The sequence below is a fragment of the Rosa chinensis genome, chromosome 7 (assembly GCF_002994745.2).
Source record: "Rosa chinensis cultivar Old Blush chromosome 7, RchiOBHm-V2, whole genome shotgun sequence".
NCBI classification, from domain to species: domain Eukaryota; kingdom Viridiplantae; phylum Streptophyta; class Magnoliopsida; order Rosales; family Rosaceae; genus Rosa; species Rosa chinensis.
The window spans coordinates 27,027,081-27,042,276 of NC_037094.1; the positions used below are offsets into that span (position 1 = coordinate 27,027,081).

General features: G+C 40.2%; 1 protein-coding gene across 1 annotated transcript; it reads left to right on the plus strand.

Annotated features, from left to right (window-relative positions):
• Positions 1-3,364: 3,364 nt before the first annotated feature.
• On the plus strand, positions 3,365-4,000 carry LOC112177705. Its single transcript, XM_024315964.1, has one exon. It carries the CDS (start codon positions 3,365-3,367, stop codon positions 3,998-4,000), a length of 636 nt encoding a protein of 211 aa, XP_024171732.1.
• The last annotated feature ends 11,196 nt before the right edge of the window (positions 4,001-15,196 follow it).

Sequence of the window (15,196 nt, forward strand, 5' to 3'; positions counted from 1 at the left end):
TACCTTGTTTGTATTGTAACTGTGTATGCCATCATATATTCTTTTACTCTATATGTAGAGTAAAAGAATATTAGAAGACTGACCTTAGTTTTACCAAGTATTGCAGGCTCTTTGTCCTTGTGAAGTTGTAATAGTAAACATTTCTTGCTGCTCTTTTGAAAGTACTACAGTAAAATCTAAAATCAGAATATTTAAATAGATTCAAATTTACACGTTACATGGTCTATATGTAGACGTGTACAGAATCGAAGCTTCTATTGATATTTGTATAAGGTCCATCTCAATTCTCAGCAAACGCCCAAAACGTCCTCAACAAAGTCATTGAGCTTCCAGAAGTCAAAGGTTTCCAGCTTTAGTTCAGGACGCGTAGGGTGTCTCAAATAATATTCTTCCTCCCAAGTCATAAGCTTATTCCCCTTAATAACTTATTGAAATTGGCCAAACTCCAATGGCTTTTATATATATATATATATATATATATATATACACACACACACACACACACACAGATCCTATCAAAAGCGAGGCCTCGCTTTAAAATTTCAGAGCGAGATTAGGGTTTAGGGTCACTTTTCGGTCGCATATCCACATCTCAACCGTTTAGTTTCTAGGTACTAATGTATTGATCATCCCTGCAAAATTTCAGCCAAATTGATGGTCTTTAAGGTATCTAACGAGCTTAAACAAATGTACGAACTGAATCTGTCAAACCTGAACCGTACTAGCTTTAAGGCAGTTATCAATGCCTTAACAACCATCAATTTGGCTAAAATTTTGCCGGGAAGATCTATACTTTAATACCTAGAAACTGAACGGTTGTGATGTGGATATGCGACTGAAAAGTGACCCTAAACCCTAACCTCGCTCTGGATAGGATCTATATATATATATATATATGGATTAATTACTAGTTACTCCCTATACTTATAGGATTTCGTCGTTTCAGTCCCTGACCTTCGAATTTCACCTTAAAAGTCCCTAAACTCTCAATTTCCTTCCATTTCGTCCCTGCCGTCAAGCTCCGTCCAAATTAACCGTTAAATTGCTGACGTGGCATCCATTTCACTTCAAAATGTCAATTTTACCCTCAATTACTTTTTCTTTTTTTCTTTTTTAAACTCTCTCTTTTTTTCCTTTTTCCTTTTTCCTTTTTACCTATTCTTCTTCCTCCAGGCTGTCTTTCCTCTGCTGTTTATCTCCATCTTCTTCTTCTAAAAACAAACCCAAACCCAGCTCTCTCTTTCCTCCAGGGGATCCAGGATTCTAAGTTCGGTGGGGCTTGGATTTCTTACCGGTCATTGCTCTCAATGAAATTACCAGTCATTGCTCTCACTGTCTTTTGTAGATATAGACCCCGGCTTCAAGGAAAATGGATCTTGTGGATTTGGAAGTGGAAATAGAAACTTCAACCGGGCTGAGACCTCTAATAGCAGCTTCATATATCTGAAACATGTAAATAAGTTAGGTCCAGTACAAAATAAGCACCCAGAAACAGAGTGGGAGCAAATTTTGCACACAATATGCTCCTTCTTTTCCAAGTTATAGACACCTTGGTAGCCACGTATCTCGAATGACATTAACAATTTCTGCATTTACCAAAACCAACACGCACACACAGTTTATCCTTCAAATCAAACAGTAGCCATATAGTTTATCCTTCAAGTTACACACCTGTGGCTGCTCGCAAAGCCAACACATATCGGTTTGTGCTTCTAGCCGCACCTGTATATGTAACCAAACAGTCCAAGGTTAGTCAGCACAGTTTTGGCACCCCTGAAATCATTCACTTACTACATTAAGAAATTTAATGGCTTAACTAAATAAGTATACCCACCCCTTCAAGTACCATCTCCCAACCAGCTAACTCTTCGCGTCTAACACATCCAACTACTTCAACACACCCTATCTCATGCACAAAACCATAATTTGTGAAAAGATACAGTCATGAATCATACAAAGCTACAAACTGCAATTGAAGAAGAAATCAACATTAAATGGAAATCAAGTTATCAAACCCATATCTAACTACCCAATCAGTATCATTACCTCAACTTAATTAAAATCAACATCAAGTGATCAAGATCAAAAATTCAAAAGGAAATTGAACCCATTTCTAACTACCCAATCACTCAATCAGTATCATCAGCTTAATTAAAATCAAGATCAAGATCAAAAGGAAATCAAAGCCATTTGAAATTGAACCCATCAGAAACTCAGAAGAGAAGAAGAGGAGGACTGGAGAAGCCGAGGAGGAGAAGAAGACGGAGATGGAAACAAAGATAGTGAGATACCTGGAGGCGGAGCTTAGAGACCGGAGATGGTTTGCTGGTTGCAGCCTTGCAGGTTGCCGCGTTCTGTGAAATGGACTAGGGAGTGCTCCAAGTCTCCAACCGAGTTCGGGGGTGGGGCTTGAAAGGAGAGGAGTAGTTCCAAAAAAAAAAAAACAACCTGACCCTAAAGCTTGACTTGCCGAACTCTTGGTGTTGTCCTGCCTCAAAACCAATCTCGACCCATTCCCGCCGCGGTGGACTACCCATTGACCTGACTCGCGAGCTCGATCAGGTTGAGGACTACCCATCTCGAATTCTTCGCCGTCGTCATCGTTCAAGATCCGATTCTCTCCGGGGATCTTATCCCCAGTCATGGACTTCACTCCCACGATTCGTATAACTCGAGCTTCACTAGGTTCAATAGTATGCTCACGGTATCGCTGCCGCTGTAGTCTAGCCCGACCCTTTCCGAAATGATGGCCAGTGAGGCCCAAATGACGCACCCAAAGCACTTCAGATCCACCAAAACGGCGTCACGCCGCCGCCGAGGACTACCCACATGGGAGGTCGTTAACATTAGTTTAGGGAAGAGAGAGAGAGAGAGAGAGAGAGAGAGAGAGAGAGAGAGAGAGAGAGAGAGAGAGAGAGAGAGAGAGAGAGAGAGAGAGAGAGAGAGAGAGAGAGAGAGAGAGAAAGAGAGAGAGAGAATAGAGGAGAAAGAGAGAGCCTGGAAGAAGACGAGGTAAAAAAGGAAAAAGGGCAAAAAAAAAAAAAAGGTAATTGAGGGTAAAATAGACATTTCAGCCTGAAATGGATGCCACGTCAGCAATTTAATGGTTAATTTGGACGGAGCTTGACGGTAGGGACGAAATGGGAGGAAATTGAGAGTTCAGGGACTTTTTAGGTGAAATTCGAAGGTCAGGGACTGAAACGACGAAACCCTATAAGTATAGGGAGTAACCAGTAATTAACTCTATATATATATATATACACACACACACACACAATCGCACTACATTTCCATCATAACTACCTCATTTCCAAGTTTCATCCTAGAAAAGCAAACTCACGAAGCAAAGAAAAACCAGAGAAAGATGGCTGAGAAGACTCACCAGGTTTATCCTACAGCCCCAGCAAATGGTTACACAAGAAGTGATGGAGAATCTTTGGTATCTGAAGATGAGCTGAAGCGCAAGAAGAGAATCGAGTTTTTTACCTACATAGGTATTTTCATTGTGTTTCAGATCATAGTGATGACCGTTTTTGGTCTCACTGTGATGAAAGTCAAGACTCCCAAGGCTAGATTGGGCGAAATCAATGTCCAAACTCTCAACTCCGTCCTTGCAACACCTTCATTCGATGCAATGTTCACAACCCAAATTAGGATCAAGAACACAAATTGTGGTCCATACAAGTTTGATGCAGGTAGTGCCACATTTCTGTACCAAGGAGTGACTATTGGGCAGGTTGTGATTCCTAAGAGCAAGGCAGGAATGCGTTCCACCAAGACGATTAATGTAGAGGTCAGTGTGAATACTAATGCATTGCCGAGCAGTTCTACACTCAGCAGTGAATTGAACAGTGGGGTGCTGACACTGACCAGCCAGGTTCAATTGAAAGGAAAAGTCGAATTGATGCTCATCATGAAGAAAACCAAGAAGGCTTCTATGGAATGCACCATAACATTTGATTTTTCATCAAAGACCGTCAAAGCTGTACAGTGCAAATGATCACAATATCTGAAAAGTGAGTGCACGAAGGTGGAGCTAGGTTGAATCTTTAACTAGCATTTGAATTGGGAGATGATCAATTCTTGATCTTCTTGTTCCACTCAGTGAGCTTCTCTTACTTCACAATATGCTTTGTAGGTAATGGCAATACTTTCACGAGCTCTACAAATGTGTGCCCAATGATCGGATGCTCTATATTGAGAACATATATCTCTGTTGTAACGTCCCGAACCTAAATTCACCTGTTTACTAGTCATTTGGACGGTAAACGACAATTACTTTCACTTTTTATTCTGTTTCGATACTTTTAGTGGCCCTAAAAGTTGACTTTTGTTCGGGTCAAAATTTGAGAAAATGTTCTTCATGGAAGTTGTAGAGGACGTTAAACCAAGCGCGTGCATATGTGGTACGTAAAAATCGGAGCTCGTATGCAAAAGTTATAAGCGAAAATGTGAAAATTACTGTTCATGGTAAGTTGTATATATATATGGAAATTTACTGTTGGTAGATTTCTATATTTGGAAACCTACCCAACCGGGTAAGTTCCCTCTTTCTCTCTCCCCGACTCTTTCTCCCCTCTCGGCCGGTTTCTTTCCCCCTCCTGTTTCTTCCTCCTCCGGCCGACCCAGGACACAATCCGGCCACCCCCAAGCTCGGTTTCTTCCCCTTGTCACGTCTGTGGAGGTATTTCACGACGATTTGCCCGGAAAACCTCGATTTGGAGCAGAGGAAGCTACGGTGGCAGTTGGGTGCTTTTGCCGATTTCCGGCGATTCCGGCCACCTCCGGTCCTCATTCCGGCGTCGAAGGTTCGGTTTTCATCACTGATCATTTCCCCTATGGCCTTATATCACGATTTGTTGTGTAGATGCCGAATCGACGAATTGAAATTCTAGGGTTCTTGAGGATTTCTGGGTTTTTGTTCATTGATCGATTTCGGCCGTTTTTAATTGTTATTTGGGAATGTTGTAGTTGAGAAGTTGAATCAGTGTGTTGAGAAGGTGCTACTGTCAAATTTTGGTGGCCATCGGAGATGGTGGCGGCGGCGCCGCCACTGTGGGCGGCGGTAGCGGCGGCTAGGGTAGTTTATAAATTTTAATTTTTAGCTAGTTAAATTCTATAATTATCATAGAGCTTATATATGAAGTTTGGTGAATTTTGGAGGAGTTTGGAATTGTTTGTGAATTTTCGAAGTTTGGAGTTTTGTGGTGGAATTATGGGAAATCCGGCCGTCGGATTTCCCTCGTTTTCATTATGGAATATGTAAATTGAGGAATTAGAATTGTGGAAGAGATTTGGGTTGAATTTGAGAAGTATTGGAGATAGGGATTTTCGGATTTCGTTTAAGTTCGTAATTATTTTATCGGATTGCCGTTTATGGAAATATAATTGTGTACAGGGCAATGTCGCGAGCTACGGTTAGATGAAGGAACTCGTCTGCGTGGTTACCCAATAGTACTGTGAGTGGACGTTTGTTTTTAAATAAGTGATGCATGCATTTATTTATTAAAGCATGTTTTATTTTATCAACATATTATTTTCCGAGCATATAAAGTTGATTGCAAATGATCTTATGGATTTGCTTTTAAATAATAATTCTCATGAATAAGTATGATTTATACCGGTTGTGAGTTTTGGTTATGAAGATGTTATGCTCGGATCCGAATTTATAAATGATGTTGATTTTCGACGAATTGATTTTCGATGTGATTTTCGAGATTTATACTGTTTATATTATCTTTATAATCGTCGATTTGAGATTTCTGAAAGATTTTCGAAATGGGATTTCGATGGAATAAATTCTTGTTTATTTATTCGATTTTTGGCATTGGGAATGCCTCATTGACAATCTACTTATTTCTTTAGCGTGTGGGACACGCTGTTAATTTATACGACTTTACGAGAATTTCCGGGTGCGGTTGGGAATCGTACCCGTGTTGTCTTTATACGTGGACATGGGGAAGCTTTATTGATTTATCGGTTTTTAACCACCATACCCAGGGTCGTTATATATATATTATATTACTGGCTAGCCTATTAGTACTCCTCCCTACTTACTATGTGTTCGTAGGCGAGTAGAGGAGAGCATGGGATGCTCTAGAGTGTGGGACACTCCGACCCGAGCCAATAAGGCTCCCTTCTTTTGTATGGTGAAACTTCTTCCCCATATATTATCGTTGCTTGACTAGCGGGGCTAGTCCGATTTTCACTGTAGCCAGCGGGGCTGGTCGTATTTTCTTGAGAAATGAGATTTCGGTTTTACGATATAGTTTTCGAATGTGGTGACTAGCGAGGCTGGTCGATTTATCGTTTTGGAATTCTTGGATTTAAAGCTAAATGTATTTTTTTCTAATTGTTGCGTGCATCGGTTGTTAAAGAGAATAAATGTGGGAAAGTATGAAATCCTTTTTCCTTTAAATTGTTTATTTTTGTCCACTCACGCTAACGTTTTTTTTGTCTACTTTCCCCTGGGCCTTTCGGTTTCTAATGCCCAGTTTGCAGGCAAATTAGTGGAGGTCGGGCGTACATGACATTTGAGGCATAGTTGTCACTACTTCCGCAGTGTAGGATCGCTTGATCCTTTACTCTTCTTTTATATCCCTGTGTATAGTAGTATTGCTCTGCATAACCTTGGGATTAGTATTTTTGAGTTTGTGTTTTGTGAAAGTGGAGTTGTTGGTAATTGGGAGCAGGGTGGCTCCAGGAGTATAAGGTTGATTTGCTTGAAGTGTTTAGTGTGTTTTACAGGTTTTTGGGTAGTCCATTTTAGAGGTGACTCTGCCAAATTTTTGGTAGAGTTATCCCTAACGTGGGCCCCACAGGGCCACCTCGGATTTCAGGGTGAAAGTCGGGGCGGGTCCTGTCAATTTGGTATCAGAGCATTAGGTTGTTAGGTTCTGTAGACTCGTTTCTATTCTGTTACCTTATATACTTGGTGTTGCCCAGTACCTCTCGAGTGATGGCCCGACTGCAGCGGTTCCCCATCGTGTGCTCTTCGGTGCTGTGGTATTCATCAAGTGTGTAAGGTACAAAGTCAGTTGGTTTTCTTCTGGTGCTATGCCTCTTGTACGCCGACCTCCTAGGGTTTTCTTTGCGTATTCCATTGGTTAACTGTCTTGCGCCTATCCCTGGTGATGGTAGAGTAAAACTACTCTACAGTTTCGAGTTGTGCTACGAAATGTGATTCGAGGAAAATGTTGTGGTTGTCTTTTCTTTGATGCCAACAAGTTTGTTGGGGTAGGGATTAAGGTGCGGAAACCAGAGTTCGAGTTGTGTTTGAGTGTCTGAGACGAGCGACAATAGCTTTAGGCTGTCTCTAGATGATATGATTGCTTCGGAAATCAGGATTGTGGGTGGAAATGGACTTGGTAATAATGGTGGTTTTGACTTTGAACCAAGTTTCGGGAAAGATATTTTGTGATGTGATTGGTTGTTAAGTAACATTTGAAATATTATAGGAAATTTTTGGTGGTTCTTTGGGAACCTCAGTGTTGGAAACCATTTACAGAGAAAATTGAATAATTATTCTGGGTTGTTATGGCTAGAGTCTTTGTTTTCAAGTGACTTTGGTCACTGATGATGGCAAGTGAGAGGTGATGACAGTAATTGAGAGATATAAGTAGGATGAGATTTTTAGAAATTGTCATTTTGGGTCGTTGACCTAATCAAGGTGTATGAGCATAGTTTTGCTCGAAATAAAAGAGATTGATTTTTGATACCACAACTTATAGTTTTGTCTTCCCGAGTATTGGATGATAACGAACAGGGAGATTAACAAGAATGGGCTTTTGCAGTTATGTGCTTGAAGTTCGAGAATCGGAAGAATGTTTAAGGTTTTATAATAGAGTTATGACTTTGGTCGGTAAATAATTGGGAGAGTTGGAATCAACTCTTCGTATGTGGTATTATGCAAATGGATTCTTTTGTTTATCCATTTATGAGTGAAACGGTTGTACGTAAATTTGGGGAATAGTGATAGTGATATAGTTGGGTGTTCTTAGAAGTTCAAACGAAATTACTTTGTGATACGGAATCTGATTTGAGTTTTAAATCGCGGAGCCTTGAAGGTTGAATTGTGATAGACTCTTAGTGGAAGTTTGCCGGACGAATGGGTTGTGATATTATATTAGTGGATGGTGGAATTAAGGCTTGACCAAGACTCTTGTTATCTTGGGTGGAAGGTATTGTAGTCTGTTTTAAGTGATGTACTTCAGTGATGATTATTTGAGCAAATTGGATCATTATTGTGGTGGGACCACGTTCGGATCCGGATATCGATTGGTGTGGCCCAAGCTGTTGGACGGGTGTCCTTTGTCTTATATTAAGGATTGTTCGGGAAAGAGCTTGTGAATTGTGTTAGCTACCTTGAGGAATTAGTTATTGCTTGAATTAAATATATTTAATGGATTCCTTTGGAGGGATTAAGCGAGTTTTGCCATCTTGGTGACCCTTAATTGAAAATGTATAGGAAGTTGGTACGAGTGAAATCCGGTCACCACTTGTCTAAAGGTAAGATGACTTGAAGAGGAAGTAGGAGTTGAGTTGGAATGAATTGATTGGGCTTATGCTCTATCATGGGTTCAATATATATTTAAGTACTACTTGTTGAGCTACTATGATTGAGTTATGTTATTGGAATAATTCTTAGTGAGAAGATTTGGAAAGTTTTTGGTGCAATTTTGGTTAGCACAGGAAAGTCATTGAGATCCTTGTTGTAACTAAAATTTTAGAAGTCAAGTGTCGATTGAGGAGTGGATTTGTGGTTATCTTATCCTCTTTTTGGTAAAGGCAATTGTTGTTTATCAGTTTTGGCCTTAAGTTAAATAAAAGGAGTTGGCTATATTCTAGTACTTGCAAGTTCAACGTGGTTTGACATAACTGATTTCCATTGATTCTTGTAACATCAGACAATGAACCTCTTCGATATCATATTTTCCTATCTTGGGAAGTGGACTCCGTTTCTGTGGTACACACGTGTTATTTGTTTAATTAAGTGACTTTAAGTTTTTCTATTTGGGCTCTTATTCGACTTTCTCTCCAGGTTATTTTGAGCAAAAGAGTTTTTACGAATTTTTGCTTAGCAGTGGCTAAGAGTTATTGGTAATGCTTGAGGGCATATCTATACTTTAAAACTGTTGAGTCAGCAAGGGATGCTATTTTATTTGAATTTGATCGGAATTCCAATCAAGTATTGTTTTCGGTGGTGAGAATTATATTGGCATACGAAGTAGAATTATCATTTGTGGCGTAGAGGCCAGCGAAATTGACATGGATTCAACTAAATTTTGACCTATGACTAAGAAGTGTAGCCTCAGCTAAGAACAACTTTGGTGTGATGTATCTCCTCTTAGATTTGAATATTTGGGCTGGAATTGAGTGAATATTTATGGATTTTGCTTTGCATCAGGTTTCGGAAGATGTAGTACATAATGTGAGCAGTTTCGATTTTAGACATTGGTAATTGGTAGACTTCTTGGAATGCATGTGATTTAGAAGAATTTTATCCCCACATTATAGTTATAAGCAGCTTTCGAGGGACAATGCTAATTTGCCCGTTTGAGAACTATAAGTGTGGCCAGCGGGATAACTATTAAATGAGTTTTCTTGTGACTGGGAATGTCATTTCAAGGCGTGATCAATGTTCCAATCAGTTGTCTGGGTAACAAAGAGGAAGTGTAGTGGTTCCATAACCTACCTGCTTAAGAACTTATGGGTTTGTCCGAGGCTACCCTTTGTTATGCTTGACAATTGTGGGACCTTTACGTGAACGACATTCGATCATAAATTTTTATATAAATAAATGGAAGGAAGTGTTGTTGTGTGTGGTAGTTACGAAGATTACTTGTTTTAGACTTTTGGGTTTCTGTAACCATGTTGTGATGTCTTAATCGTGTTGGCTTCCCATTAACACCTGTGTAATTTGAAAAAGGTATTGTGTGTGGGGTCAATGACTTATAACAATGTTGTTGGTGAACGGTTTGGTTCTTTACCGTATGAGTTATATGCAAGATTATGAATACGTTTATTCCAGTCAAGTGGCTTGTGACGTCAATACCTCGTGCTATCTGAATTATAATCATGTTTTGATTTGCTTGTGTAGTTGGGATTATAGGAAAAATCTTTGGGGTTGTCAAAGTAGTTGACTTGTGATTGTAAGAGAAAAAAATTTGACCAAGGATAAGTCGACAAGCTTCAAGGTTTTGGAAACATTGGATGAGATATTGTTTTGGTTAGTCTTTTGGGGACTATGAAAAGAAGTTCATTCTGGTTGTGGGTTATATCGTTATTTCCATATCTTGGTTTTCTTGACGGGCGAGACGATTATTCCTTATGCAGTATTCAAGATTACAGTGACTGGTCATATTTCTGCTTGAGGACTGTTCCTTTTTATATGTCGATTCCCTTATTTTATTTGGCCACCTCTTGGACTAGATCTAAAGTTAGTTTCTGCATGAGTTGAGCAGACTTGCATATCGATCGTGCGATATCATCCCCACTTTGTTATGATCTGAGTACTACCTTCGTTGAGGATGTTGCATTGCAGATTAGTACATGTGTGCTACCTCTACTTTAACAGTATGAATTTCGAGGACGAAATTGTTATAAGGAGGGGAGATTGTAACGTCCCGAACCTAAATTCACCTGTTTACTAGTCATTTGGACGGTAAACGACAATTACTTTCACTTTTTATTCTGTTTCGATACTTTTAGTGGCCCTAAAAGTTGACTTTTTGTTCGGGTCAAAATTTGAGAAAATGTTCTTCATGGAAGTTGTAGAGGACGTTAAACCAAGCGCGTGCATATGTGGTACGTAAAAATCGGAGCTCGTATGCAAAAGTTATAAGCGAAAATGTGAAAATTACTGTTCATGGTAAGTTGTATATATATATGGAAATTTACTGTTGGTAGATTTCTATATTTGGAAACCTACCCAACCGGGTAAGTTCCCTCTTTCTCTCTCCCCGACTCTTTCTCCCCTCTCGGCCGGTTTCTTTCCCCCTCCTGTTTCTTCCTCCTCCGGCCGACCCAGGACACAATCCGGCCACCCCCAAGCTCGGTTTCTTCCCCTTGTCACGTCTGTGGAGGTATTTCACGACGATTTGCCCGGAAAACCTCGATTTGGAGCAGAGGAAGCTACGGTGGCAGTTGGGTGCTTTTGCCGATTTCCGGCGATTCCGGCCACCTCCGGTCCTCATTCCGGCGTCGAAGGTTCGGTTTTCATCACTGATCATTTCCCCTATGGCCTTATATCACGATTTGTTGTGTAGATGCCGAATCGACGAATTGAAATTCTAGGGTTCTTGAGGATTTCTGGGTTTTTGTTCATTGATCGATTTCGGCCGTTTTTAATTGTTATTTGGGAATGTTGTAGTTGAGAAGTTGAATCAGTGTGTTGAGAAGGTGCTACTGTCAAATTTTGGTGGCCATCGGAGATGGTGGCGGCGGCGCCGCCACTGTGGGCGGCGGTAGCGGCGGCTAGGGTAGTTTATAAATTTTAATTTTTAGCTAGTTAAATTCTATAATTATCATAGAGCTTATATATGAAGTTTGGTGAATTTTGGAGGAGTTTGGAATTGTTTGTGAATTTTCGAAGTTTGGAGTTTTGTGGTGGAATTATGGGAAATCCGGCCGTCGGATTTCCCTCGTTTTCATTATGGAATATGTAAATTGAGGAATTAGAATTGTGGAAGAGATTTGGGTTGAATTTGAGAAGTATTGGAGATAGGGATTTTCGGATTTCGTTTAAGTTCGTAATTATTTTATCGGATTGCCGTTTATGGAAATATAATTGTGTACAGGGCAATGTCGCGAGCTACGGTTAGATGAAGGAACTCGTCTGCGTGGTTACCCAATAGTACTGTGAGTGGACGTTTGTTTTTAAATAAGTGATGCATGCATTTATTTATTAAAGCATGTTTTATTTTATCAACATATTATTTTCCGAGCATATAAAGTTGATTGCAAATGATCTTATGGATTTGCTTTTAAATAATAATTCTCATGAATAAGTATGATTTATACCGGTTGTGAGTTTTGGTTATGAAGATGTTATGCTCGGATCCGAATTTATAAATGATGTTGATTTTCGACGAATTGATTTTCGATGTGATTTTCGAGATTTATACTGTTTATATTATCTTTATAATCGTCGATTTGAGATTTCTGAAAGATTTTCGAAATGGGATTTCGATGGAATAAATTCTTGTTTATTTATTCGATTTTTGGCATTGGGAATGCCTCATTGACAATCTACTTATTTCTTTAGCGTGTGGGACACGCTGTTAATTTATACGACTTTACGAGAATTTCCGGGTGCGGTTGGGAATCGTACCCGTGTTGTCTTTATACGTGGACATGGGGAAGCTTTATTGATTTATCGGTTTTTAACCACCATACCCAGGGTCGTTATATATATATTATATTACTGGCTAGCCTATTAGTACTCCTCCCTACTTACTATGTGTTCGTAGGCGAGTAGAGGAGAGCATGGGATGCTCTAGAGTGTGGGACACTCCGACCCGAGCCAATAAGGCTCCCTTCTTTTGTATGGTGAAACTTCTTCCCCATATATTATCGTTGCTTGACTAGCGGGGCTAGTCCGATTTTCACTGTAGCCAGCGGGGCTGGTCGTATTTTCTTGAGAAATGAGATTTCGGTTTTACGATATAGTTTTCGAATGTGGTGACTAGCGAGGCTGGTCGATTTATCGTTTTGGAATTCTTGGATTTAAAGCTAAATGTATTTTTTTCTAATTGTTGCGTGCATCGGTTGTTAAAGAGAATAAATGTGGGAAAGTATGAAATCCTTTTTCCTTTAAATTGTTTATTTTTGTCCACTCACGCTAACGTTTTTTTTGTCTACTTTCCCCTGGGCCTTTCGGTTTCTAATGCCCAGTTTGCAGGCAAATTAGTGGAGGTCGGGCGTACATGACATTTGAGGCATAGTTGTCACTACTTCCGCAGTGTAGGATCGCTTGATCCTTTACTCTTCTTTTATATCCCTGTGTATAGTAGTATTGCTCTGCATAACCTTGGGATTAGTATTTTTGAGTTTGTGTTTTGTGAAAGTGGAGTTGTTGGTAATTGGGAGCAGGGTGGCTCCAGGAGTATAAGGTTGATTTGCTTGAAGTGTTTAGTGTGTTTTACAGGTTTTTGGGTAGTCCATTTTAGAGGTGACTCTGCCAAATTTTTGGTAGAGTTATCCCTAACGTGGGCCCCACAGGGCCACCTCGGATTTCAGGGTGAAAGTCGGGGCGGGTCCTGTCATCTGTGTTCACACTCCCTTTGATTGAGGCCCTTTAAAAGTGTTATTAGGATGACTCTTAGTGTTGGTGGCGCCAACAACATGGCCAGAGGCGTTGCCTCAATTTCTCTTTCCACGTACACCTTTTTGGTTCCGTGTCTACCTATTTTGGTGATTACCTTCCTCAATAGAGCAAAAATATGGACCAGAACGTCCAGAATTATCCATAGATTTAGGGTTTCGCTCTTGGCACCCTCTCTTAGGGGCGCGACTATAATTGGATTCCGGAATATGCTATGTTCCCACAGGTCTTGAATTATAGTTCTTCACAAGGATGTTGTCATGCTTTTCAGTGACATTCATGGCTCCAATGAGCTCATGAAACCTTGTGATCCGTCCTGTAGTAACATCGATTCGATAGTTCTTAGCAACCATCAAAGCATAGACAAGGAAGGTAGAGAGAGTCCTCTCAATCAACATCGCATCTATGATACTTTTTCCACAGAATTCCATGAAGGATTTAATGTGAAGTGCTTCCGAGTTATAGTCAAGAACTGACTTGAAATCACAGAAGCGGAGATTATGCCATCTCACTTCTAGGTCAAGAGCAAGGAGTCACGAACATTGCCAAAGCGTTTCAAATACATTAGGATGATGGCTTTCGCCTTATTTGCCTCCAAGGTTGCTCTATTTGCTTCTAAAGCTTGAGCTTGCTTAAGAGTTAGCATGTCCTGGCTAGGCTTAAGAATCGTATCTAGGATTCCTTGGGCCTTGAGATGCTGGCAGACATCACGAACCCACTTGTAATATCCATAGCCAGTTGTTCCCAATTATGGAGTAAAGTTCAGTTTGTTCAGGTTACTCATCCTGAAAAAGAATAAGAAAAAGGGGTAGTTTCGGAGCAAAAAGGCTACCACGAAACAAAATAAATTTCTAAACGTAATCGCTCCCAAGAAATAAGGAATTTTTTAGTGTAGTCGCTCCCAAGAAATTCGATTCCAAGAGGTATTGGATTAGATCGAAACAATGATGTGTGTGGTCGATCGTATATTCTCAACAAACTCTAAGTTTGGTGGTCTCAACAAGCTCCAAGCTTGGAGATAACACAAACTCTCACAATTTGGCTTAAGTCTCCCCATGAAAGAAGAAAGGGGGGTTGCAAGTCCCCAAAGAAAAGAAAAGAAAAGAATTGAAATCTTAAAGAAAAGTACACAAAAGCAGGAACTTAAATAAAAAATTTCCTTGAAAAGGACAAACCGGGGTTGTGGGAACTTTTGGGGAAAAAAGATGCTTCTGGTCGGCGGTTGGCGGGTGGTGGCCAGAACTACCCTAAATAGCTTATGTCCTGTTTTTCTGCCTGCAGTTCAGTGACTTAGGCTGCCAGTTCAATCATTTTAGACCGGTTCTTGAGGCTCTGCTTCCGGTTCCTGAATCCTTGCATTGAGGCACTGCTGGTGACTGAGTTTGGAGGCCGTAGACAGCCTGGAAGGCGTCGAACCGGGGGAGGATTTACGGCAGAGGGTTTGGAGCTTCCGAAGGCCTGTTCTAGCGGGTCTGTCGCCTGTTCTGGACTCTTGGGGTCTAAGGCTTTAAGGTGTGTGGTGGAGGCAGAAAGGGTTTCAAGGTTTTGTATTCGGATTTAGGTTTTGGCCTTTTGTTTTAGGGTTTGGTTATTTATTTTAGGGTTAGAGCTTTATACTGATAATGTGCTTTAGGAAAAGAGATGCAGAGAGAATTGTAGAGCGAATTGGGGGAGAATAAGCTCTATTTTTCATTGATAATAGAGACATCTTTATATAGAAGATTACATGCATAGAATCAGAGTTTTACAAGGAAATATAATTGTACAATGATTTGGATATCTACGAAGATATCTCCGAGAATATCTGTAAGACTAAACCTATTACAACTCAGACAAATAACTAGAGTTTGGGCCAGACACACACAACTAGGT